Source organism: Dipodomys spectabilis, unplaced genomic scaffold, assembly GCF_019054845.1.
Source record: "Dipodomys spectabilis isolate Male_0828 unplaced genomic scaffold, ASM1905484v1 ptg000001l, whole genome shotgun sequence".
NCBI lineage: Eukaryota > Metazoa > Chordata > Mammalia > Rodentia > Heteromyidae > Dipodomys > Dipodomys spectabilis.
Genome location: NW_024870678.1, coordinates 17,369,844 through 17,395,673, shown reverse-complemented (window position 1 = coordinate 17,395,673; position 25,830 = coordinate 17,369,844). Strand labels below are relative to the sequence as shown.

The following is a 25,830-nucleotide window of genomic DNA, read 5'->3' as shown; positions in this document are numbered from 1 at the left end:
TTAAGCACCACTATTCAGGGGCTGCGCTAGTCCAGCACAATTGGAAGACATCTTTCATGCTGGTCCACAAAATACTAAGAGAATTTGAAGCGCTCTGGGGAGAATTCCATCCTTAAATATTGTTTTGTACTCTCCTAACTTCAAAGACAACCACAGGCCAATCTACAAAGCACATTAGCAATTAAAACAAGTGGAAATATGTGTGTATGTGTGTGTGTTTTAAGGAAAGTAATGATGCTTTTCTATTTGCCTTCTGTCTTTATTCATGTGTTTGAGTGAAATGTTTACAACATGGTTTCTTTTTCTTGCTTTCTTTATGTTTTTTAACTGACAGACAAAATTGTAGGTATTTATTCTGTAAAGCCTAATGTTTTGGAGTATGTATACATGATGGTTAAATGTTTTGACAAAGGCAAATACATGTGGCTTTCAGCACTTGGCCAAAATTGAATAGATAACTATTATACTCAAGCAAAAGTCCATGTGAAGCTCAAGTATTTCAGGTTAGAAAAGCTATTCTCCCATTCAACCTAATCTTTTTCATCTAATAGGTCTTACAACAAACTACTCCATGCAGAGCTACTTATAAACAGGTCTACCTAATTGTTTTAAGTACTATGGCATGTCCTTAAGATTAGTAATGTGCACTAAGTATAAAAATATTTGGGGGAAAACAATTTTTATTGGTGATAAATTAAAAAATTGGATGCTATAAAGGAAACATACAACTGGGCACTGGTGTCTAGCTACTCAGAAGGCTGAGAACTAAGGATCATTGTTCAAAGTCAGAGTGGGCAGAAAAGTCCTTGTGAGACTCTTCTCTCCAATTAACCACTCAAAAACTGAAAGTGGGGTTGTGGCTCAAGTGGTAAAGCATTTGCTTTAAGTATAAAGAGGCTCAGGAACAGCACCTAGGCCCTGAGTTCAAGCCTCACAATCAATAAAAAAAAAAATAAAGAAAAAGAAGACATGCATAGGTTCCATAACCATAAATGAAGACATGCATAGGTTCCATAACCGCAAATGCTGTTATGATTAACCCACTCAGTTTTGCTTGTCAGTCTTTTTAGAGAATTTGCTATCTTCATCTTAAGACACAAGTCAAAGAATCATCTGATTGGCACATGTATGTGTCAAGTATCACACACACACACACCTACACACACACACACTGCTTATAAGACTCTTCTAAACATAGATGTCCAAGAAAGTTGCGTTCATTATCTACCTAGGACGTACACCTTCAAACCTTAAGCCCCAAAATTAAAATGCAACTGCAGCAAGTTCTTCTTTTGAAATGAATATGGTTATTTTAAAATTAGCTATGCTTGAGATTGGGAAGCTGCTTAGTCTAGTCTCTCAGCAGCCCTGAGCCCAGGAGCTATGTTGAACTTGAATATATATACATATATATATATATATATAATGCATATATTATAGAGGATTATACTCTTAAATTATACAGGTCAGCCCTCATGCTAAGTAGTGTTTCATTGCTTGCTGATTTTATCTTTCACTTGTCTAATAAGCATGCATCCACACATTTGCTAAAATGCAAAATCAAATACCCCTCAATACTATTTAAATTGCATTTAGCCAAGGTTTGAAATATCACATTAATACAACACCCCCAGACCATGGCTTTTTGGAAGCTGTGACCATAAAACAACAAAATCAAACTGTGAGCTATATAGACCTATTTATAAGATGAAAATGCAATCTTTTTATTTAATAAGTATTTACATTGGAAATTATTTCAGTTAACCACTTTGAGGACAATAAAGGTATGGGGATATAAATTTTCCTCTTCCACGTTCCCATAATATTCTCCCCGCTGCTAATTTTACTCTGAATTATCCTAGTCCATACAGCAGAGGAAAACAGCTGCATTTAATGACACCCACACATACTCTCAAAGATATCTAGATGAAATTTTGGCTGTGAATTTGAATATACACATACAGTCTTTATAACAGATGAGTTTTCTTTTCCCTTGCAAACAAACCTCAATTATAAACTCATTTAATTTAGATTAACTATGTGCCAAGGTAATTCCATTACACAAAAATGTGTTGATGTCTGGTATATTCTGACTATATTTTATTGTTAATAAGCACTATCTAACTTGCTTTGAGAGTTTAACACTGGTTGTTTTACTGCTACAGTTGTGAATTTAAGAGAGACAATACCCACAAATCAAATCGGGAAGTAGAAATCTAGCAGCTTTAGTTACTATGTTGCAATAAACTACAAGTACATCATCCTTAAAAGAAATCTCTAGCTAATAATAAGTAAAACCATATTATGAATGACATCTAAACAGGAAATAAAAAAGCTTAAATGCATAGTGGTATTTTTCATTTATGAAGAGTAATAAGAATTCTAGGTCATTAATGAAACTGATCTCTTTTCATAAGTATTGTAATTTAGGGAAAAATACACTAGTCAAATATATCATTGTAATGATCAATTGTGAGGCAACAGTTTCTTGGGCTGAATTTGCCAAATTTGAAAAGTTATTGAAAATATAGAATCTTAAAATGGCTTTTCTTATCTTCTAGACTTCATCTTGGTTAGTAACTGTTGCCAAGTCCCATATCAATAACTCATAAATAGATCCTTCCTTTGCCTTTCATAACCTGTTAAGTCATATAGACTGGACATAGAAGCACAAACACCTTATATTTTTCCTAATAAGTGAAACCTCCAAAAGGTCGACTTGAATGTAGAATTGGGTGATAATACAGGTTTTGAGGTGGGCTGCAAAAGGGCAAAAAAGAATTTGGTCAGTGTCCATTGTACAAACACTGAAGTTTGTTAATCAGAAACAAAATAACTCAATTTTGAGCTTCCCTTCCCAGCCCCTTCCTAGCATATCCCACAACCCTCCATTTCTTTTCCCTGAACTCTCCTGGCCTATCTCTTCCTGGCCTGCCCATCAAAAAAAAATCTCCTCTCTTAGACTCAGTCCAAACCTACCTCCTTTGTTATCTTGTCCTTCCTGGCACATCAATTCATCTGATTCTTTGGAACCTAAAATCATTTTAATAACTTTATAATACCATTTTCATTGATAGTCAGCCCATATTAATCTCATTTTATAAATACCTTTAGTTTTTCTCCTACTCAAACAGTACTTTGCTCATGTTTTATCTACAGGGCAGTATGCCATTCTGTTGTTCATAGTATGTGCTCAGTATATTCTTCTTTTATGCATATTTGGGTGTTTTTCTTTTCTTCCTTGGTACCATTTCTTAGGAGCATAATCATATAAAACAGCTAACAAGTAATTAGTAATCTGTTGTAGAAGTTGAACAAAATATATCTATTCTGTTATACATCTTTTTACAACGATACAGAAATCTTCAAATTGGTAGGCTTTTTAAAGATATAACCTTTCCAGATATAACACATTTTTTATCCTTTTTTGAAAATTCTATAAAAATGGAAATTAAGAGCCAGGAGCCTGTGGCTGATGCCTGTAGTCATAGCTACTCAGGAAGCTGAGATCTTTGAGGATCACAATTTGAAGCCAGCCCAGGCAGGAAAGTCCATGGAACTCTTATCTCCAATTAAGCAGCAAAAAAAAAAAAAAAAAAAAAAAACCAGAAGTGATGCGTGCCTTAAGTGATGGACTGTTAGCCTTGAGCAACAAAGCTCAGGAATACTGCTCAGGCCCTGAGTTCAAGCCCCATGACAGGCACAAGGAAGAAAGAAAGAAAAAAAGAAAGAGAGGGAGAGAAAGAGAGAAAGAAGGAACGAAAGAAAGAAAGAAAGAAAGAGACAGAGAGAAAGAAAGAAAGAGAGAAAGAAAGAAAGAAAGAGAGAAACAAAGAGAGAGAAAGAAAGAAAGAAAGAAAGAAAGAAAGAAAGAAAGAAAGAAAGAAAGAAAGAAAGAAAGAAAGAAAGAAAGAAAGAAAGAAAGAAAGAAAGAAAGAGAAAGAGTGAAAGAGAAAGGAAGAAAGAAAGAAAGAAGGAAGGAAGGAAGGAAAGATGGAAGGAAGGAAGGAGGAAGGAAGGAAAGGGGGAGGGAGAGTGAGAGGGAGAGAGAGAGAGAAAGAGAAAGGAAGAAAGAAATTGAAAAAATTCAATGATACTATCATTCATTAATCAGTTAATCTATCTACTATTCAGTTATATTACCATTCATTATTCATTAACAGTTATGCTGTTAGATGCAAGTAATCATCACTAATAAGATCATGCCTTGGTTTTGGAAAATAGCTAATTTTTATGAAAAATAACTATATTATCCATGCAACTTATGAATTTCATTCCTTGATAAGTATGAGAAATAAACTAATAGCCTTGAAATGACTTATATATAATTTGTGCATATCAACTTTATTCATATTAATAAAAATTGGAAACCATCTAAATGTTACCAATAGACCAATCAACTAAATAGATGATACAGTCATACATTGCAACTTTTGGCAATTAGAAGACCAAATATTGGTGAACACAAAAATATGAATGATTTTTAAGATGTAACATTAGGCAAAAGAAGGTAGATGCTAAAATAATCCTGTCCTTGATAGGACATATGAAACTTATCCAATACGGGCTTAGAGAATATGGAGGAGATAAAGAGCCACAGAGAACTTTCTGGAAAAACAAAATTGTTCCATTTCATAATTGGGTTGCTACTTATATGACTATCAAAAGTTATCTACCTATATACCTAAGTGTGAGTTTTATTGTACGCAAATTATGCCTCAAAAAGTTTTTTAAACCATTTTTTAGAACAGTGATTGTGTTTTATGACATGTTTATCTTACAATCACAGAATCGCAGCTACAATAGTTAGAATCCCCAGAGAATCTCGAGTCAAAACAAAGTGAATAAAGTATCTGACGTGTAATTGGTGTTGTCTCTTCCATAAAGCAGAAAAACAATCCACACTCATGCAAGCCAAATGCAGATCAGAGGTTGAAACTCAAATGCAAAAACTGTATTGTCCAAAGGAGACTCATTGTACCTATCTGCATAAAATGTGTAATGGAAATAATTATCAAAATACATTTCAGAAAACAAAAGTGGTTTACTTATAAGTCATTAATTAGGCCAGGATATTAAATATTGATTACCAAAATAGTTCATTTTGAAGGTAGAATATCTTCATGTGGCTTCGCAGTTACGCTACCCGTTACCATGATGCACAATATAACCCGTAGTATGGAAGTGGCCTTGTTTCTAGAACTTTATTTGATCGCCCCTGTGAGTACTGATCAACTAGTTTCCTACAAAATGGTTTATTATTTCATTTAGTTTATTAATTCCACCAGCTATTAAAGTTTTCATATAAACAAAAGGAAACTACACAATTAGGGAGACATTATTCTGTCAACTCCCACACATAGACAAGAAGACTAATTGTAAACAGCTGTTTTTTTTCTTTAACTAAATTAGCAGTGCTTATTATGTTGAAGCTTCTGGATACAGAACAACATGCTCATGTTAATATACCTAAATTCTAACTTGGCAATAATCCTGAGAAAATCAGCAGGAAATCCATCCTCCACACATACCTATCTAGTAAGCTATAAACTAAAGAAAATGATTCTTTTGTTTTATTGTGAAATTAAGACTGCCCATTACAACTGCTGTTAAGGGCATGCCTATGTTAAGTCTGTTGCTGGAAGTTATAAATAAGAAGTCCTCAAACCAAGTTGAAGAACAAAGAACATAGGTGGTATACAGATGAAACAGGATTATCTTTGGAGGTGGCTAATTTGTGATCCCTTTCCATCTATAGGAAAGGGGAAGAGGAGGTATGCATGTGTATGGTACAGTTTAAGTGCAAACTTGTGGGCAATCCTGTCCTTAATGAATCTACAGTGCTTTCTACTCAAAAGACTGAGTAGACGGTTGTGTCCTGAACTTTTGTCCCTGAGTTTCAGGACATTGAGGAAATGGTGGTACCAGAACTGATAACATTAACATGATGCCAAGGAAATTACTTTTCTGGGTAGCACTCTAAGAGACACCTTTGAACTCAAACATTCAGATTTCCAGACCAAATGCATACTGATGTGGTCTTCTAAGAATGGATAAGCTCTCAGCCCTAGACCTCAGCTTTTTTTTTCTTTGTCTCCTTCACCACCCCTCCCTCCCCCACCCCAGCAGAAGCTCCACCTGACCATCAATTCCCAGAAGCATGCAATCTAGGAAAGATTCCACACTAAGCTTGAGACAAAAATGTATTGCAGTTTTATTCTGTGAAAGAGACAGACATTCTAAACATTACAAAAAATTCTTTTCTACAAAACTTTTTTTTTTTAGAAAAAAAATAAGTGTAGAAATAAAGACAGCTGTAAAAGAAAACTAGCTACAATTTCTTTTTTGGGTCCGGTCGTGGGGCCTGAACTCTGGGCCTGGGCGCTGTCCCTCAGCTCTTCAGCTCAAGGCTAGCACTCTACCACTTGAGCCACAATGCCACTTCCAGCTTTTTTCTTTTTGCTTATGTGGTGCTGAGGAATCGAACCCAGGGCCTCAGGCATGCAAGGCATGCTCTACCACTGAGCCACCTTCCCAGCCCCTACAATTTCATTTTTAAGATCCCACAAAGATTTTTGTTTTGTTTTGTTTTGGTCAGCCATGCAGCTTGAACTCTGGGCCTGGGCACTGTCCTTGAGCTCTTCAGCTCAAGATGAGCACTCTACCACTTGAACCACAGTTCCACTTCTGGTTTTCTGGTGGTTAATTGGAGATAAGAATCTCATGGACTTCCCTTCCCAGGCTGGCTTTGAACCATGATTCTCAGATCTCAGCCTCCTGAGTAGCTAGGATTATAGGTATGAGCCACCAGCACTGTGCCCACAAAGGCTTTTGAAACACACTTATAATCTATAAATTTTACATGGTTTTATCCAATAATTACAAGTACACCAAGAAATACTTCCAAATGCTTTTGGGAAAACAAAACAAAACAAATACATGCCACCATGAAATCTGGCAATGGAGTTTAAACAGAGCTCTTCTGTGTAACAACTATGTAACTCAGTGGTAGTTTCTTTAGAGCAGAATTGAAAGTGCATATAATACATTTTAATGCAGAATATACAAAGATATTAAGATCGGTAATTCTACTAAATGTCAACGATACTAGAACCCACTTATTGTAAAAGGCAGATATAATGAAATTCCATTTATAGTGAAACAGAGTGGAAGCTTAATTGCGTCAATGGAATGTAATGCACAAAGCCTGATTCCAGTAACAGAGGATATTTTGGAAATCTTGGTGAAATGCTGATTTCATTGTAATCTCCCACATCCTTCACATGAACATATACACATAAATATGTTCCAAAGTGAAGTATAATAAATCCAACATATTAATACATAAGATTATATACACATCTATCATGAAAGGGCAGATATATATATTTACATAAAAAGACTATATTCTAAATTGCTTCTAATGTATTTATGGACAGAATATAAAAATGAACTAAACAACTGAAAACAAAAAAGAAACAACAGTTATTTTCAGCAAATGGCAAAATGAAAAGATGTTTCCCTCTGGAAAACAGGAGAAACCAATTTATTTTGACTACATTTTTTTAAATCCCATGTTTTAGCTTAACTACAGAAGTCATTTTTCTAAAATCTCAACCCTCTCACTTCAAATTTTGTTATCGTGCTATAATTTTCATATAACTTTCTTCTCTCCAAAAAAGGTACTTCTTTCCATTTTGGAAAGGAAAATTTTCTAAAGAAAATACACTCCAGGATTTAGGAAGCATTGGCTTGTATGACTATGCTTTTATTTTTTTTTTTTAATCAATCTAAGTCATTCATGTTTAGCATTAATCTTCTTTTACTCTAAAAGTCCAAACTTTTAGATATCCTACTTTTATATCCAAAAAACTCAAAAGCTTTGGTGAGGATAAAAACAACAAGGCCCCCTTTTTGATAGACCTACAAAAGTGTCATGAAGATGCTGGTAATACATAGAGACTACAATTAAGAATATAATGAAAAAGCAAAGGATCAGAAAGAGAAAAACTAGAAGATGAGTAATTCTGGAATACATTGCAACTATATATGAAAAACCCAAGAAGAAAGTCAATGAAAGCTACTTTTTAGTAAATGGTTGTGAGAACAAAAAAAAAAAAAAAAATAGACTCTGTTGAAGAAGGGGTAGAAATGGAAGGACCTTATTTTTTTTTTAAGGATTAAGTTGAATACATTAAAAATTTATTATTTTCCATTATTTGTTTATAACAAAGTTTTAAAGTGAAAACAAGAGTAACATCAGATAGGATGGAAATCATTAGACATTTACCTTATGGAGTCTATACTACTCAGAGTGATCTGAGCATTTATTTTAGCTAATGTCTTTGGAAGTGATTGTCACTCAGAGTATCATAATCTTAGTCATTTTTTATCCCTCTTTCTCATCTTTACCTCCTCTTCCCGCCTCCCCCCAGTGCCTGGCTCTTTATGTCTCTTTTAATACCAAAGACCATGGTGTCAGTTTCCCCCTGCCTAAGAATTAGAACTTCCTGTTTTCCTACTGTATCATTCAGTACTTCTTGTGACCATCCATGCCAGCCTCTCACCAAGTGAGGGTCCAAGAGTAACAAAACAGACCTGGTTCCCTCTCTCAGGGCTCAAACCCTGATACCCTTCCTCTCAAATTCACTCTTTCATTCCAAGAAAAATAAAAATTCCTCAGTTGCTGAATGGCCAGTCCTGTCTTGCTCTGCATGAAATTTCCATTCTCCAAACAAGGAGAAAAACAGAGGTATCACACCTCTTGATCAACAATTCTCTTTTATTAATTCTAAGTGTGCCACCATTTTGGTTTTTAATAACTCCATGAAGAGACTATGTGTAAAGGTATAGTATATACATTATTTGATTCATTCTGAAGGCCTTGGAGTAGTTTTTCTATTTAGGAAAAGAAAGCACTGATGATAACTAAGAAGTAAATGAAAATGGAAACAGGTTCCAATCAAATCAACCCATGTAAGTACCTAGAATTTACATTTTGATATCATGTAACATAATTCTCATCCAAAAAGGCTTTACATACAGAAAGTTTTGGATAAGCGAACAAAAATGAGTTTCTTACACAAAGCTTAAGAGTTTTTCAGCTTTTACTCAAATGGGCTGGGGAAGAGGGAGCTTATATCAAGAAGCAAAGTCATTGAAGGTAGCCTCACTTCCTAGAATATTTATCAGGTTGTGGTACTGAAAATAATCTTTTTGTATCTGTCTATAATATGTTTCAGTACTTGCAGAAATTTTTATCTTATTAAAAGTATCCAGAGTCCAGAGTGCTGAGAAGGATTGGGATTAGGGGGGGAGGGGGGAGGCTGGGAAGGGATGTGAAGGATAAACAAAGGAGGAGGCTGCAATGCTTGGTAAGAAATGTACGCATTATCCTGCCCATGTAACTGTAACTCCTCTGTACAGTATGTTCACAAATAAAATTAAATTAAATTTAAAAAAAAAAATAAAAAAAAATAAATAAATAAAAGTATCCAAACTATAAAATCACTAGGGGAAAAAGTATATGCCAAAAAAAAAAAAAAGGAAACCAAACTTACTATGGTTTCTTCATTTAGGTATTTCCTTTCTTTTCCCTTTTAGGTGCCGTCGTATGTGAGACTATAAACTTGACTGAAACATAGCAGTAAAATAAAGGGTTAAAATATCTCATTATAAAATATGCCTTGTTAATTAACAATTGCTATAAAACGAACTTTGTTAATTAATAATTGTTAAAGAGCTGAAACTTCAAGAGGAAGAATTTGTTAATTATAGGCACTTATAGATTTCTGCAAGAGCAATTGTTCTGGAAGTTTAACATGAAATACAAATGGTTTGTTTATCTAAGTCATTACATCACTAAAAATAAAACCATAAACAAGACCGATTCATTACATACACAAATTCAATATTGACCTAACACGTGGAATTATGTTCACAACAGCCTGAACACAGCACAGACTAATTTAAGGTGAGAAATATGTATATACAGTATATCGTATACTCTGGAGATGACAGCTCCTTCAAAATCGAGTTTATATTGCAATGGTGGAAGGAGAAAGAAAACAAAGTATTAAATATATAAAATTATTCTAAATGAACATTAAGGGCAGGGCAATGAGTAGACAAGTAAGAGCTACCTCCTAAGCCTTTCCAGGAGGAGAAACTGGACTTCAGAGAAGGTAGTACTGTTGGAATGGAAGAAGTATTCATTGTTGCTAGAAAATAACAGAAAAAAGGATCAGTTTGACATCATAGAAAAATATGAGCTCATTCACAAACACCCTTGCAAACTATGGTATTTGAGGCTCCTTTTGAAACAAAATGCACTTAAGAGTTTGAAGAAGAAGCAGATCACATACATACATATATATATATATATATATATATATAAAAATGATGTATATATACATATACCATGATATGTATCATGATAAATGTATAAATATATATATATATATATATATATATATATATATATATATATATATACTCTTTTACTGTTCTCTGAGTGCATGCTGGACCTTATGTGGAAAACGGATTGGAAAATGAGCAAAGGAAAATAGAAAGAGCAATTGGGAAGCAACTGAGACCCTATCTCAATCAAGGACTGTATATGTGGCATACTCCTATCATCCTAGTACATTGCAGTCCAAGGCTTCCTCAAGCATAAAGTAATCCTATCATAAAAATAACCAACACAGGGGCTGAGAAGGTGGATCAGTGGTAGAGCGCTTGTCTTGCATGCCTGAGGCCCTGGGTTTGATTCCTCAGCACCACATAAGCAAAAAGAAAAAAGCTGGAAGTGGCGCTGTGGCTCAATGGTAGAGCGCTAGCCTTGAGCTGAAGAGCTGAGGGAAAGCGCCCAGGCCCAGAGTTCAGGCCCCATGACCGGTGGAGTGGCTCATGTGGTAAAGCATCAGCTAATCAAGTGTGAGGCCTTGTGCTCAAACTCCAGTCTGAGTAAAACAATGAAGTTTCTTCCCATGCCAATCAAACTTTCTGTTACTAGATGTGTATAGAAATAAATGACTAATAAATTTAATTAAATTAAAAAATATAAAGTGGGAGGAAATGAGACCATTCTACTCAATAGGACAGAGATTTCACAATTATTTTTTCATTTTAATATTGTATATTTCTTTTAAAAAATTAGTTTGATATAAACTCTGACATTTAAGAAACTAGGATAGTTAGCAAAGACATGTTTTAACTGGAAATAGAACACTGGTATGGAAATATATAAGCCTAGCAAAAGTTAGTTTAAATTGATTCTCAGGCCTGGATCTCACCCATAATATCAGCTAGCCGTTTGAAGGTAAAAGTTAGTGAGATATCATTTTAACCAATAAACTGGACATGATGGTGTACAACTGTTATTCCAGGTATATGCTGGAAACACAGTCCCATCTGTTTAAGACTGTCCTTGAGCAGCGAAAAATTTGATCAAAAGATGGCACATTGAGTCTATGAACAATAACTCTGATCAAATGAAAACAAAAATACATGATTGATCACTTGACACACACATAATGGTATCTGATGAGAGGGTCATGGACTAAGGACATGTCTTATGTCAAAATCTGGAAAGTCTTTCAAAGGCTTTGGGAGTTACAGAATCTTTAAAGGTCAGAAACTAAAGAAGGAAATCCCATAACCCAAGAAAGAGGCACAGCTCTTTTATAAGGATTCATTTCATGAAAAACATGGAGAACACTTCCTGATGTGAATTCAACAAATACTTGCTCTGTTAATACCCAGAATTTGGAATAACAGCATGCTTTCCTTGGGTTAAAAGTTCCTTACACTGGGGATAAGGTTGTAACAACAAAACAAAATTGAAACTAAAAATAAATAAATACACAAAAATTTTCACAGGTGTACTTGTTTTCTTCTTTTCTCTCTCTCTCTTTTTATTGTAAACATACTGTACAGAAGGGTTACAGTTACATGAGTAAGGTAATGAGTACATTTTGTATTGAGCATTGTTGCCCATTCCCCTGCCATCCCTTCCATCCCCACCCCCACAACTCCTCCCCAATCCCCCCAAAATTGTAAAGTCCATTTTCAGTATAGTATCTTATACATCTCATTGTTACAATGGGTCAACCTATATCCTTGTTTCAGCATTTTTTTAATTTCCCTTCCCCTCCCCAAATTAGAAAAATGTATATACAAGATACTGGGCACTGGGATCAAATAGTGACAACAGGTGTTATACCATAGGAGAAGATCATACAAAAGAAACAAAAAGATCACATTAAAAACAACAGCACCAACCAAAAAAATCCTCTCGTGTCCCTATCTTTGGGTTCATTTCACTTAGCATCATCTTATATCGTCATATGTACAACAGCTTTTTGCCTTTTCTGCTTGTCTGGTAAGATTATCCTAGATGTATACTAGTTATTGCAAATAAGAGAAACCACGAGACCTATGTTTCTTTGGTTCTGGCTTACTTTACTTAATATAATTTTTTTCACAGGTGTACTTTTTAAATCTGTTAGGAATAATATGCTATTTCTGGTTTGGACAAATGCAAGAAATGGAAAATAAGCAAGGCTGACAATATGGAAGAGATTTCCTTTTCCTTCTATACATGTGTCTGTCTGGCTTTGTACTTACCCTACTTTACTTACTGAAGGGGCTCTATCTAAACTTCTGTTTGCTTGGGAGGAAATAATATGTCAGCCCTGGTGTGAAATCTAATGTGGTTTTGGCTCTGATTCCAAAGTTTACCATTCTGTGATTATAGTCCCTAAAGGCAATGAAAAATTCTACTGAAATCCCAAGGTACAGAACGTGCAGAATGCTCCCATGAGTCCTCAGGCCTTCTCTAGGGACACACAAAGTCCAAAAGTTTCAATAACAATAGTCAATCTTTATCTTTCTCTTGTGCAAACATTTGCCCCTCTGGTGCAAAGTATTTATCATTAAATGCTGATGACCCATTAAACAAATTAAGGCAGAGCAACACAGTGCTTACCCATGGTCATGCTACTTTCCATCAGTAACCCTCAGAAGAAAGTTCTTGCTGTAACAAGAACAAAGATCATATATGTGACATTTCATCCTTTGGTGTATCTTCTTGGTTTGAATGGTGTACTAGATTATTTAAGTTGTTTGGAAAAAAGCAAAAATAGACTTTGCTTTTCATGAAATTTCTTTGTCTAAAAAATACCTGAAAGATTATGAGGTCTAAAACATATTTGATAGTTTCTTGAAAATAACCTTTGAGATGTTTCTTCTTATGTTTAAAGATATTTCTGATGAGCTCAATAGTTATATGAAAAAGTGATTCAAATGATTCAGTTAACTTTTGTTTGATTTGCCTAACTCTATGGACCAATCATTTCTAAATAATCAATGAATAATGTTGTAATATCACATTTGGATAAAAATTTCCAAATGTAAGACAGAACAGTGAGTTTTCATAAAGTACAAAACTATCACTGATGAAGTTTCAGTATATCAGTGTATTTATTATATACATGCATTTATGTCTGCATAGGCATGTATATTATATACATTTATTATACATATATGTCTGTTACTCTACTATTTTATATACTTAACTAAGTCAACATATATTTTAAGCCAGGCGCCGGTGGTGGCTCATGCCTGTAATCCTAGCTACTCAAGAGGCTGAGAGTTGAGGATCACGGTTCAAAACCAGCCCAGGCAGGAAAGTCCATGAGACTCCTATCTCCAGTAAATCACTAGAAAAAAAACAGAAGTGGCACTGTGGCTCAAGCGGTAGAGCTTTCGCCTTGAGCTGAAGAGCTGAGGGATAGCGCCCAAGCCCAGAGTTCAAGGCCCACAACTGACAAAATAATAATAATAATTTAAATTCAGAGACAGAAATGGGACCTTGCCTCTTTTCTACTAAGTAGACATTAGAGATTTGGGTGTTTTGTGTGTGTGTGTGTCTCTGTTTCTCTGTCTGTCTGTCTGTGTGTCTATGTGTGTCAGTGTGTGTCTGTGTGTGATTTTTGGGGCTTGGGGCTTGAACTCAGGGCCTGAGCTCTTCAGCTGTAAGTGAACACTCTACCAGTTGAGCCCACAGTGTACTTCTGGTTTTCTGGTGGTTAACTGGAGATAAGAGTCTCATGGACTTCCCTGCCTGGGCTGGTTTTGAACCGTGATCCTCAGATCTCAGCCTCCTGAGTAGGTAGGATTACAGGCATGAGTTACCACCGCCCAGCTTAGTTTTAAATATAAATTTTTTCACAAAGCCATTTTAGTGAGCATGTACCTATTTTGATGCTGCAACTAATGAATAAACATTTAAATTTTTTACATGTTTAATTTCTAATACAAAAGACATTAAAAAGCAGTATGTCAAAATTTCAATTATCTTTAAAAACATAAAAAAAAAAATCGACACCAGAAATTTGAGAATTCCTGGCACATTTTTATGATTACTTTTAATAATTTTACTGACTACTTAAGATTTGCTATTTAACCACAGGATATTGCTATACTTTTTCAGACATCAGTTCTCATTCTTACTAGTACTGCATGTTTGATATGTTTACTATATAGCTAATTTGTGGGATGAATAAAAAAAACTGTGCTATTTGTCCTTGAAAATACAGAAGTAGGAATAAAAATAAATGAGGGCAAACTCAAAGAAAGGGAGTGAAGCAAAGCTTCATGGACCAGCAATGCCTAAAGCCAACCCTATCATCTATTACAATAACAAACAATGTTATTAATCATCTTATTTGTATGGAACATGTCGTTTAACCATTACAGCAAGCTCATGAGATAGATTCAAGCCTTCTATTGTCATTTTTTCATGGGGAATTATGTTTCAAAACAGCAAAATGACTAATCCATTGGATTCCTTTTGGAATGGCTGAGGGCAAAATTATGTTCTACAGTTCTAATTACAAATCCAGAAGCATATTTTTCTAATTTATCAGAGCAAAAATTTGAATAATTGTGGCTTACATGGGAGGCAGGATTAAAGATTTTGAAAGTACAGGGGCTATAGTAACTGGTTTGTTTAAAATGGTTTGAAAATCCAGTGTTTTAAAGTTTAGGAAAGCAATTTTCCTGGAAATCTTTTGGGGTTTATGATTTTCTGAAGTAGTTTCTGTTTTGAGGGGTTTTTTTTTGTTTTAGCATTGGCCATAGATTTATAAATAGGTTGTTACACTAATTTGTTTTCCTATCCTGGTTGGTATTAAATAATACATTTCAAGACTACTTTTTCAGCAAAGTGATTAAGAAGTGTCAACATAAAAAAAAAAAAAACCTATTTTGAGAGATTTTCAAAACTACAATTGAACTTGCCAACTATATTGTGTATTAACTTTTTGTTTGGTTGGTTTTGTTTTTAGATGGTCATGGGGCTTAAACTCTGGGCCTGGGCACTGTCCCTCAGCTCTTCAGCTCAAGGCTAGCGCTCTACCACTTGAGTCACAGTGCCACTTCCAGCTTTTTCTGTTTATGTGGTGCTGAGGAATCAAACCCAGAGCCTCATGCATGTGAGGCAAGCACTCTACCACTGAGCCACTCCCAACCCCTGTATTGTGTATTAACTTATGAGTAGTTCTCAGTGGGCTAAACTATCATTTCTACCAAAGTAGGTGTCGATGAGGACATGAGTAGAATAGCATACTGAATAGGGAAAATGGCTCATCAGACACTATGTATGCACCATATATTTTGCTAAACTTACCAAAGGTTCTGATTTAGCCAAGCACCTAATCCTAACTAGTCAAGAGGATGATATCTAAGGATTCCAGTTTGAAGCCAGGCCAGACAGACCAAACTAGGAGACTCTTAACTCCAATGAGTCAGTTAAAAAAACAAAAACAAACAAACAAAAAAAAAAAAAACAAAAACAAGTGGGGCTGTGACTCCAATGATGGAGCACCCATTTGAGAAAGGAAAACTAAGCAAGAGTTCAAGTCCCTGTACTGGCACAAAAACAATGATTATAAAATATCATTTATTGATACTTAATAAATGGATGTCTGAAAATGAGAGATGCTTAGAAAAGCATCCCAGTTACCTCATTTTTTTAAAACATAAATAGCCAGAAAATATTGCCAAATGTTCCAGTGGTGTCTGTTTTAAATCAGTTCTCACGCTGAACTACTAGCACAACTGCCAGTTAATTATAGAAACTAGTATTTCTTATCTGTTACTGACCTGTGTAACCCTGAAAGAATTCTTCAGCCTCTCTACAATGAAATAAATAGTTTGCCATCTATATTCTTTAGGCCACTTTTAGAATATATTGATCTTTTTTTTGAATAAGTTTTTTTTAATTGTGAAAATACCATACAGAGGGGTTAAAATTACATGAGCAAGGTAATGAATATTGTTACCTCCTCCTTTGTTTTCCCTTACCATCCCTGCCCTCCCTTTACCCGCCCCCCACCCCGCCAAAGTTGTAAAGTTCATTTTTCAACACAACGTCTTGTACATCTCATTGTTGCAGTGGGTTTACCTGTATCTCTATTTAAACAATTTGTTTTTTCCCTTCCCCTCCACAAATTATACCAACATCAAAAACAGGACATGTCATATACACTGAAACTTGTCACTGCTGAGCTTTATATTCAAGTAATAAAGGAAAAAGGAGAGAAAGACATAATATGCATTAATTAGATGCCAAGTATTTTCTAATTCAATTCTATTTTGCTAAAAGGAAACACAAATTCTATTGACTAAACTTTTGCTCCTACGTGAGCAGTAATTGGGCTACAGATTCCATTCATCCATCTCCCACATCCATGCCTTTTCTGCTACTTAAAGTTACCTTCAAAGCAGAAGAATGTCTGTACAGGGGAACATGGTAATATGTGTGGTTATTGTTGTTTACGTGAGGAAGTTCAGAACACTACAGTAGAAATTTTTATTAAAACTGAATTAACACACTTGTGCCTTCCAGCACAGAACTGAATTCCTTCACAAATGGCCTCAGCTAAATTTGGCAGGCCACTGTATTGAACTTTATAAATCTAAAATGAGCATTGGAATGTTCATTAGTCCTTGTCATGTGGCTGGATATCTTTTCATTTTTATTTTACAAAAGAGGGTAGTTATATTAACTTACTACATAGCCCTGCTAGGTAAGGAAGTTTTAACCATTTGGTACTCAAGACCAGTTGGAGGAAGAACCTTGGGAGGCGGCTCAACAGCTTGGTCAGCTGGGAGAAGCATTTATGAAGGAAAAGGCATAGCACTGCACAAGACACAGGATGTCTTCCCCAGTTCCCGGTACCACACAGCTCCTCAGTCCATCATCATAAGGAATTTGCACGGATTAATGGGCTATTTGAATAGATTAAAGAAGGCTGCTATTATGAGCACAAATAGACTAAACTCCATGATCTTTTCCTACATGCCACATGTCCAAACAAAACAACGTAAAATTCTCATATTAAAAATTAAATCCAAGGGCTAGAGTATAGCTCAGTGACAGAATTCTGACTTACATTTCTGTGGCCCTGATTGTCAGTGCCTAGCATTTTAGGATTGGAAAATAACCATTAATAGTAACTATCGTAGTAAAATGTACATACCAGATGACTGAAGGGAAACCATTTCAATCCATTGTATGCATCATTAACAATATATTCATCATGTAAACTTAGTCTCTGTCTCAAAACTCTCTTATGATAGTAATCACCAGTCACTTTTTAGAAGATTTATGTGAAGCTTTGGTGTACATATTTCTTAAAAGTTACAGTTGTATTGCTATATCTTATTTAGAAGCAGAAACTAAAAGAAAAAGGAAAAGCTAAGCAATTTTCTTCATGTAACTTTCCATCTAAATGCTAGAATTAAGTAAGACCAAATTGCATTACTTTAGTCCAAAGGTTACTGCAAGACTTACAGTGATCCTTAAAGTAGTTATAAAGATCGAAACAGAGCACAGAATAAGTTTCTGATTGCAAAAATAGGTAAAATTTCAAAGCTCAATCCATAAAAGAAGTCACTGGATCAATACATCACTGTGTCATTTTTAACAATAGTGTCTAAACTTTAGCTTTGATGTTAAAATGGACAGTAAAAAAAAAGTGGGTAAGGGGGAGAAGGGTTCCAAGATATACATCCCTATGGGATTGTAAGTGATTTCCTTTCAGTTAAAAATTCACAACAGGGGGCTGGGAAGGTGGCTCAGTGGTAGAGTGCTTGACTTGCATGCATGAGGCCCTGCATTCCTCAGCACCACATAAGCAGAAAAGGCTGAACTTGGTGCTGTGGCTCAAGTGGTAGAGCATTAGCCTTGAGCTGAAGAGCTGAGGGACAGTGCCCAGACCCAGAGTTCAGGCCCCACGACCGACAAAAATAAGGAAAAAAATAATCACAACAGTTAAAGATCACTCTAAAAATCCTATGTCTTTTTTAAACATTCTTGGGAACAATAAAAGGAGCTCTGGCAATTCCTCTCACTCAAGTTCTTTGTGAAGCAAAGACATACTTTGAATCATAGAGTATACTGAGAGATGACCAAGGGAAGAAAAGATGCATCAGAAGACATCAGTTCTACAATGAAGACTGATGAGATTTCATTAATTCATTTAACACTGCTCAAAACTTCCTAATACCTACACATTACACTGAGACTCTGGAGCAAAATCATTGCTATAGTCAATGTGCTATGTAGTCTAGCATCTCATTATTTCTCTGACTCTCCTCATTATACTGACACCCTTACAAGTCTGTTCCCTGAATGAAGATTAATCTTCTACCTGTCTTCTTTCCTGCACTATCTGCAAGTATTCCTTCAAGTATGATCACCTTACTGAGTCCTTTATCAATTTATTCATAATAGTACACTCTCCACTCAGAACTTCCGGTTGCCTGCTGTAATTGTTGGTTTGTCACTTAATATACTGTATGTAGTTTATTGCCATATTACTTCCTTATTGTGTGTTCTCTTATCTTCCCATCTCTACCCCCAACTAAACATTAGCTCTACAAGGGCAAACATTTTGAACAGCTTTGATTCACATTCTAATCTATATAGGCCCAAGCCCAAAAACTATTCATCAATTTCTTTTATTAATTTTATTGTAACTGATAGTAAATGTTGACTATGTTCTTATTCTCAGACAGATATTTTATCTATTATTAATTAATTTTGCTAAACTATTAAGTCAGTAGATAGTGAATAAAACAAGTTCCATATGGAACAAAAATGTAAAAATAAAAATTGCAGGTGTGTGTCCACAATGAGGACCCTGAAATTTTCTTAGATTATTTATAATTATTTTTCTGTACTTTATAATGTAAGATGTTTTAGAGTCATGCAATTGGTGATGATGTGGAAAATCCTTACAGAACATTTTAAGTGGGGCTGGGAAGGTGGCTCAGTGGTAGAGCGCTTGCCTTGCATGCATGAGGCCCTGGGTTCGATTCCTCAGCACCACATAAGCAAAAAGAAAAAAGCCGGAAGTGACGCTGTGGCTCAAGTGGTAGAGCGCTAGCCTTGAGCTGAAGAGCTGAGGGACAGCGCCCAGGCCCAGAGTTCAGGCCCCACAACCGGACCAAAAAAAAAAAAAAAAAAAAAAAAAAAAAAAAAAAAAAAGAACATTTTAAGTGTTCTTGCCAAAAATGTGTGAGGATTGTCTAAAATATGTTTTCTATTTGAAATTCCAAAAGACATCTAAATACACATTAAAATACACTTCACATTTTGTTGACATTCTGAAATTTTTCAGACTTTTTTTTTCAGACTTTTAAAGACAAGTATGCACTACAAAAAGAATAGATTATAGTATCCGCATCTTGGGATTGAACAATGACTAGAAACTTCATGCACCTTTATTTTTTCTCAGCAGACGTATCCCTTTTTAATGGGGTGCCAGCCACTTGGGCATCTCATCACCATGTGGATGTTTCTAGAGACAAGGAGTCCCCAAACAATCCAGTTATTTCCAAAGTTCTCAAAAAGGTCATGAGTTGATATGGAGAAGAAGGAGCAGGTTTCTCCCTTTTATCAAACTCAAATCTTCCTAGCTTTCATATTCTTCCATGGTTCCCAACTCACCCATTAGAAAGAACATTTAGTCCCCTCATTTTTATAACAATCTTTGTAAAAATTTGCAAATAGCTGTTATGATTTTCTCTCCCTAGATCTTTCTATATCAAATCAAAGATTTTACTTGGAACATTTCTCCTATGAAAATATTTTCTTTTCTTTTTCTTTCTTTCTTTCTTTCTTTTTTTTTTTTTTGGTTGGTCGTGGGGCTTGAACTCTGGACCTGGGCACTGTCCCTCAGCTCTTCAGTTCAAGGCTAGTGCTCTACCACTTGAGACACAGTGCCACTTCCGGTTTTCTAAAGGTCTTTCTTGCCCGGGCTGACTTCGAACTGTGATACTCAGATCTCAGCACCCTGAGTAGCTAGGATTACAGGTGTGAGCCCACCAGTGCCCGGCAAAATATTTTCAAACTCCTAAGCATGCTGATCTTTCCTTTCCCTTCTGTCCTATTTCCTTTCCTACCAGTTCCCTTTTCCCTTTCCTTGTTTGTCAATGGAGTACCAGCTCTGTTTGCTTCTTTAAATTACTTTTCTGTCACCAGGCCACACTACACATTTATATTGGAATTTCTGCAACTCAGACTGCCTTGCCTCATCCTATCTTTGGCTCATTCATTTCTAGGAGACAGCAGAGGGAAATGTTTAGTATTAGGATTTGAATTGTAAAGCCACTTAACATATGGGCTCTGTTAGTAGTCTACAGACTATATAGACCTAATATTGCTAAACCAGTTATTCATAAGCTTAGCCACCTCAATCAATTTGGGGCTACCTGAAGTTTTTACAAGATTAGATTTTTATGCTTTCCATAAAGCCATTACCAGGATAGGTACACATAGAAATTTCTATCATACCACTTGAGACTTTGAGAATCATTTTGATCTACTATTCACTGTTCTTTGGAAACTGTGTTTCACTCTGTTTCAAGATACTTATCATCATTCTTTCATTTCCATAGAGAAACTTAAAGCATATTGTTCCACTGCCTTATTGAAATGTAGAATGATGTTAACAATATTCTCTTATTTTGTTGGCCTTGAATCTAGCCAATTAATTTTCCTTGGGAAATCAAACTTGCCAAAACAATGTTACCCATAATACAATTCTCTATGCTATAAGGATCATGAATGCTTTTAAAGAGAAAATAAACAAAAATTGGTTAAATTTCTAACTACAACAGTTAAAATGATTCCTTCATATCAACATGCTTAATAAAATGGCACTTACTATATGAGAACACAGAACTCCTTAATAATAAGTACTTGACCAGGAAATCAAAAAGAAAATAATAATCAAAAACAGAAAATTTGAGGATTGCCAAGAAAATACTTCTTCACAAACTTTTCTCCAATGATCCTCACTAAGAGGTTGCTTCAACCAAGAAACATTGAAAAGGAAATATAGCCTCCAAAAGTAAAAGGAAAGAAACTTTGAAACCATAAAAAAGAGTATTTCAGCATGAACAATACTGGAAGTATATTTGATTGTTATTATCATTGTTATTTTCTAAACTTCAGTTTTAAAATTATTCTGTGGGAGTAATAATAGCTGAAGATGAGAAGAGATCTTGCTTATAAGCATTTTTAAATTATAAAACCCTACACAAATGTAAGGTGTCATAAAATATATTTGATATGTGTTTTTATTATTAACAAATTTCAACCACTATATCAGAGTCAACCCCTACCTTCAAATATATTTCAAGTGGCTATGAATAAAGACAATAAAAGTAGTAGAATACAGATTATGACAGTGTAGAGTAGCTATGTTATAGTTTGGTGAAGATGTCTTATTCTACAGTCTCTATGTGCTCTCTCAATAGATTGACTCTAAATCTTTCCTTCTGAATTCACTCACCTCATGCCTGAATCATAAAGAATGCAGTTAAGTTTACTTCAATTAAGAGAGAGAATCAATGGGAAGGAAAAGGAGGGAACATGTGTGCACCAAGGAAAATATTAAGGAACTATTTTGCTTATTTCTGCATATTTCTGCCCAGTTTGATGGAAAAAATTGCTATCCCAGCCCTTGCTTTATTCCCACCACTTAAATATATTAATCGTAACGTGTATGGTTAAAACATACCATTTAAAACAAAGGAGGAGACAACAATGCTTGACAGGAAATGTACTCATTACCTTACTCACGTAACTATAACCCCTCCATACAGTATTTTTACAATAAAAAACATTTTTAAAAAGTTCAAAAAAAACATACCATACAACTGAACTATTTTAACTTAATAGTTAAGAGTTGATTTTTCAACTGCCAAAGATGTTCTCAAAATCATACTCTCAAGAATTCTGCTATTTAAACTATGTTGACCCTGCTTTACCTCTGCAAAGGCAGATGAAAAAGTTATATAGAGAACTCAAGGTCATTTTTTTATTCCAGGAATTATAGTCAGAGAGTTATTATTATAGCAAGGAGCTTAAGTAGTGTTTCATTTATTTAAAAAAGAAACATACTGAAAAAGATGATAGGAGAAACATCAAAACTGTTAGAAAATGGGCAAATGTACGTCAAAACATTCCAATGGTCTATATCTCTAGATGTTGTATTCTTACTTAGTAAGATAACAAATCTAATATTTCTAAACTACTTATCTACTTAATTCAGGTTTTCCAGCTTACATAAATGCTAAAATAATGTGTCATGAGTTATAATTCAAGTGCTGCAATGTGCTTCTTTTAAAATGCATGATAAAGTAACTCTTCAAAGACTCCCAGGAGTTTTAGGAAGGCTATGCATATAAATATTAAAATGCTCTGATGAGAATGATTTAAGTCACACTAATACCAAGATTTACAAAGCCCCTGAAAAGTGTATCTGGTCATCGTGGTCTTATAATACACACGACTTGGAAGTCTTCTCTGAATTAGAACAAGAGGACAGAGTTCACTATGATAAGATAGAAGACAGAGATAGGATGTGAGTATGAAAAAAAAAATAGAAGCTCAAGTCGTTTTGCCACGAAAGAAAACACTCACATATCCAACTATTTTACAAATCCATTCAGATAATTAGAAACAACGTCGCCTAAAATTAAAAAGAAAATTTTAAAAAAAGACGCATGAGTTGCTTTTCATAAAGTTCCAAGACGAACTTGCAATTGGGGAGAGAACTTTTAACGCAGGGATTGGGGGGGGGGGGAAAAAGTTTACCCCGGAAACTTTGGGGGAGGTATCATAAATGAGTTTATAGCAAAGCAAGAAGACTAAAAAGCGCTCCCCGTTCACCCTACATCATTCTTTAAGGGAGTTGACCCTGAACTGGCATCAAGTTTGGTCCCCCAGGCCCAAAGACAATGCGAAGTTCCCAGCTAGAGGGGAACCAGCCAGAGCCCTGGTTTCAGGGGAGAAGCTGCAATCAGCAGCTGGTGCCTTGACTGTACCTCTTTGCGGGTGTGCCTGCGACTGCCGCCGCTGTGAGGTCCCCTGTGCCCGGCCGCCTCCGTGGTCCCCCAGGAGGAGGAGGAGAAGCAGGACTCCAGCCGCTCCTGGCATCTTGGTGGAGCTGGGAGCCGATCCCCTTCTCCTGAGCCTCCGGATCCTAGGGCCTGGCTTGAGAGCAGAGTGAGCAGCAGCAGCTGCTAAAGGGGAGGAGACGGCCCTCCCCGCCTTAGTCTGGGCTCAGCAGGGTGGGGGGAGAGAAAGAGGACACTCCTCCCCTCCCCTTCCCCGGCCCCGGGCCTTTAAAGGGTCCTCAGTCCAAAGATCTTTGCTACAGCTCAGCGTGCCATCCTCAGAAACTGGATCATCCCTTTGCTTGGCCCGTGGTCTAAACTTCTAAACTAAGCAAGTCGCTGAGAGGAAAACACTTCGGGATGTGTAAAAATCCCTACACATGGAAAACATTATTTCTGGGAAATCTGTACAGCTAGGAACTTGAGCTCCTGGGGAAGTCCTGGTGAGACTCTGCAGTCAGGTGCGTCCTGGTGTGTGATTTACTCTGTTCACCTGGCCACCGTCAGGCCAGGAGACTTGCTCCAGGGGAGATTCCTGGCAAGGTAGCAAAGTCAGAGAACTGCCTACCCTCCATTCTACAGAAAATGTCTCACCAATATAATCGTTGGAATTCTGATTGTCTGTTCAGTCAGGGGACATTTATTTAAAGGAGAGGTAAACACTTTCTTTATTTTTTTTTTTCCCCGCAGTGATTTTCTCGATTCCATCTCCTCAAGTTCCCATTCTACTTTTAACCCAACCGAACTCCATTTTCCCCTGTCACTCTGGCTTGGATGGTAATACTTCACTAGTTTTGTTATTGGTGTTTGTTATGATCTACATCATTAGCTTGAGACAGCCCCTCTGATGTGTTTTATGACTTTACAGGATGTTCTCAGCTCAGGGGTTAGGTGGACACCGCTGGCATTACTGTACTGAGGGGTAACAGTTGTCCCTCCGTGGACAGGATGATTGTACTGCACAAACTGTCCTTCATACTGATTGCTCCACTGGTTATTCATGTCGATTAAAATAATATATAGTCGAAGTCTGTTGGCATACGTTTTTTTTTTGTTTTTTGTTCTACAATGTATCTACTACATAAGTTAAGGAAATCCCATATTTTGTGTTTTTGGATTCCACTCAGGTTCCTATACCATTTCAGGAAACTATTCGGCATAGCAACCATTTCAATGGTATTCGGGTTTTCCTGGCAATATCAAGATCCCATCAATTAAGCTGATTAGAAGACATGTTTCATTCTGCATGCTAAACTTGCTTAGTGTTTTATATAGATGGCTTGTTTCCTTTTGTGTTTTATATTGCTTTTAAAAGATATGTTATTTTTAAAGACAATATGTTGAAGTTAGAATACCATCTATGAATATCTTTTCAGTAAAATAAGAGGGTATTGTTCCTAATAGGACTGGTTGAGAATCCCTGGCCAACATCGGTGCTTCAATATTATCCATCCTGGAGACTGTACAATCTTAGCTTCCACATTTATTTTTTTTTTCAGTCATGAGGCTTAAACTCAGGCCCTGAGCAATTTCCCTGAGCTTTTTATGCTCAAGGCAAGCACTCTACTGCTTTATGCCACACCACCACTTCTGGTTTTCTGGTGGTTAATTGGAGATAAGAGTCTCACACACTTTCTTGCCCAGGCTCGTTTTGAACTGTGATCCTCAGAACTCAGTAGTAGCTAGGATTACACCGGTGCCAGCAGCTTCTACTTTTGTAACACTGATTTATTTTGATGTTCTCTGTGAAGCTTAGGTATTTTTTGAATGCAGGTGTTCATTCATTTTTGGTACCATTTGTTGAAGTCTATATCATTTCTTCATCTGATTATGTTATTTGTTTTTATCTTAAAAACAAAATAGTAATGTGCGAGTCCATTTGTGGAGTCTCCATTGATCCCTACACATATATGTCCCCATCACAATCTCCTTCTGTAGCTTTATGGTAAATCTGAGCTAGGTCATCTAAGTTTTACAGCAGTATTATAAAATACAATGCTTTGAAATGTTCTGTTCTTTTGTATATTACATAAAATACCTTTCATTTATTGATGAGGCTGAAATTTTTATTGTTAATTAACTATTTTAAAAAGCTGTTGGTTTTAATTCTAACATCTGGTCTACATTTTCTGAATGCCACTTGCAAATAGCAACATTGACTTTTCAGTGGGGGTGGCATGGTAAATAAAGGTGAAGTCAAATTGGTGGATAAAGTTATATTCATAATCATCTATTTGTTACTGGTCTTAACAGTCTAAGAGATGAATGCTGATATCTCCAACTGTAATGGTTGATGCTTTGATTTCGCCTGTCAAGACTTCTGTGTGCAAACAGATTGATCATTTTCACCTT

At 35.8% G+C, this 25,830-nt stretch overlaps 1 protein-coding gene across 1 annotated transcript in view; it reads right to left on the bottom strand.

Moving 5' to 3' along the window:
* The window catches only part of Lama2 (laminin subunit alpha 2), a 556,565-nt gene extending 532,085 nt beyond the window's left edge, over nt 1-24,480 (bottom strand). The window contains exons 1-2 of the mRNA XM_042696100.1: nt 24,345-24,480; nt 23,407-23,604 (exon numbers count right to left, since the gene is read on the bottom strand). Coding sequence (XP_042552034.1) covers nt 23,407-23,604; nt 24,345-24,480 — 334 coding nt within the window. The remainder of the gene's footprint in view (nt 1-23,406; nt 23,605-24,344) is intronic.
* Nucleotides 24,481-25,830: the final 1,350 nt, after the last annotated feature.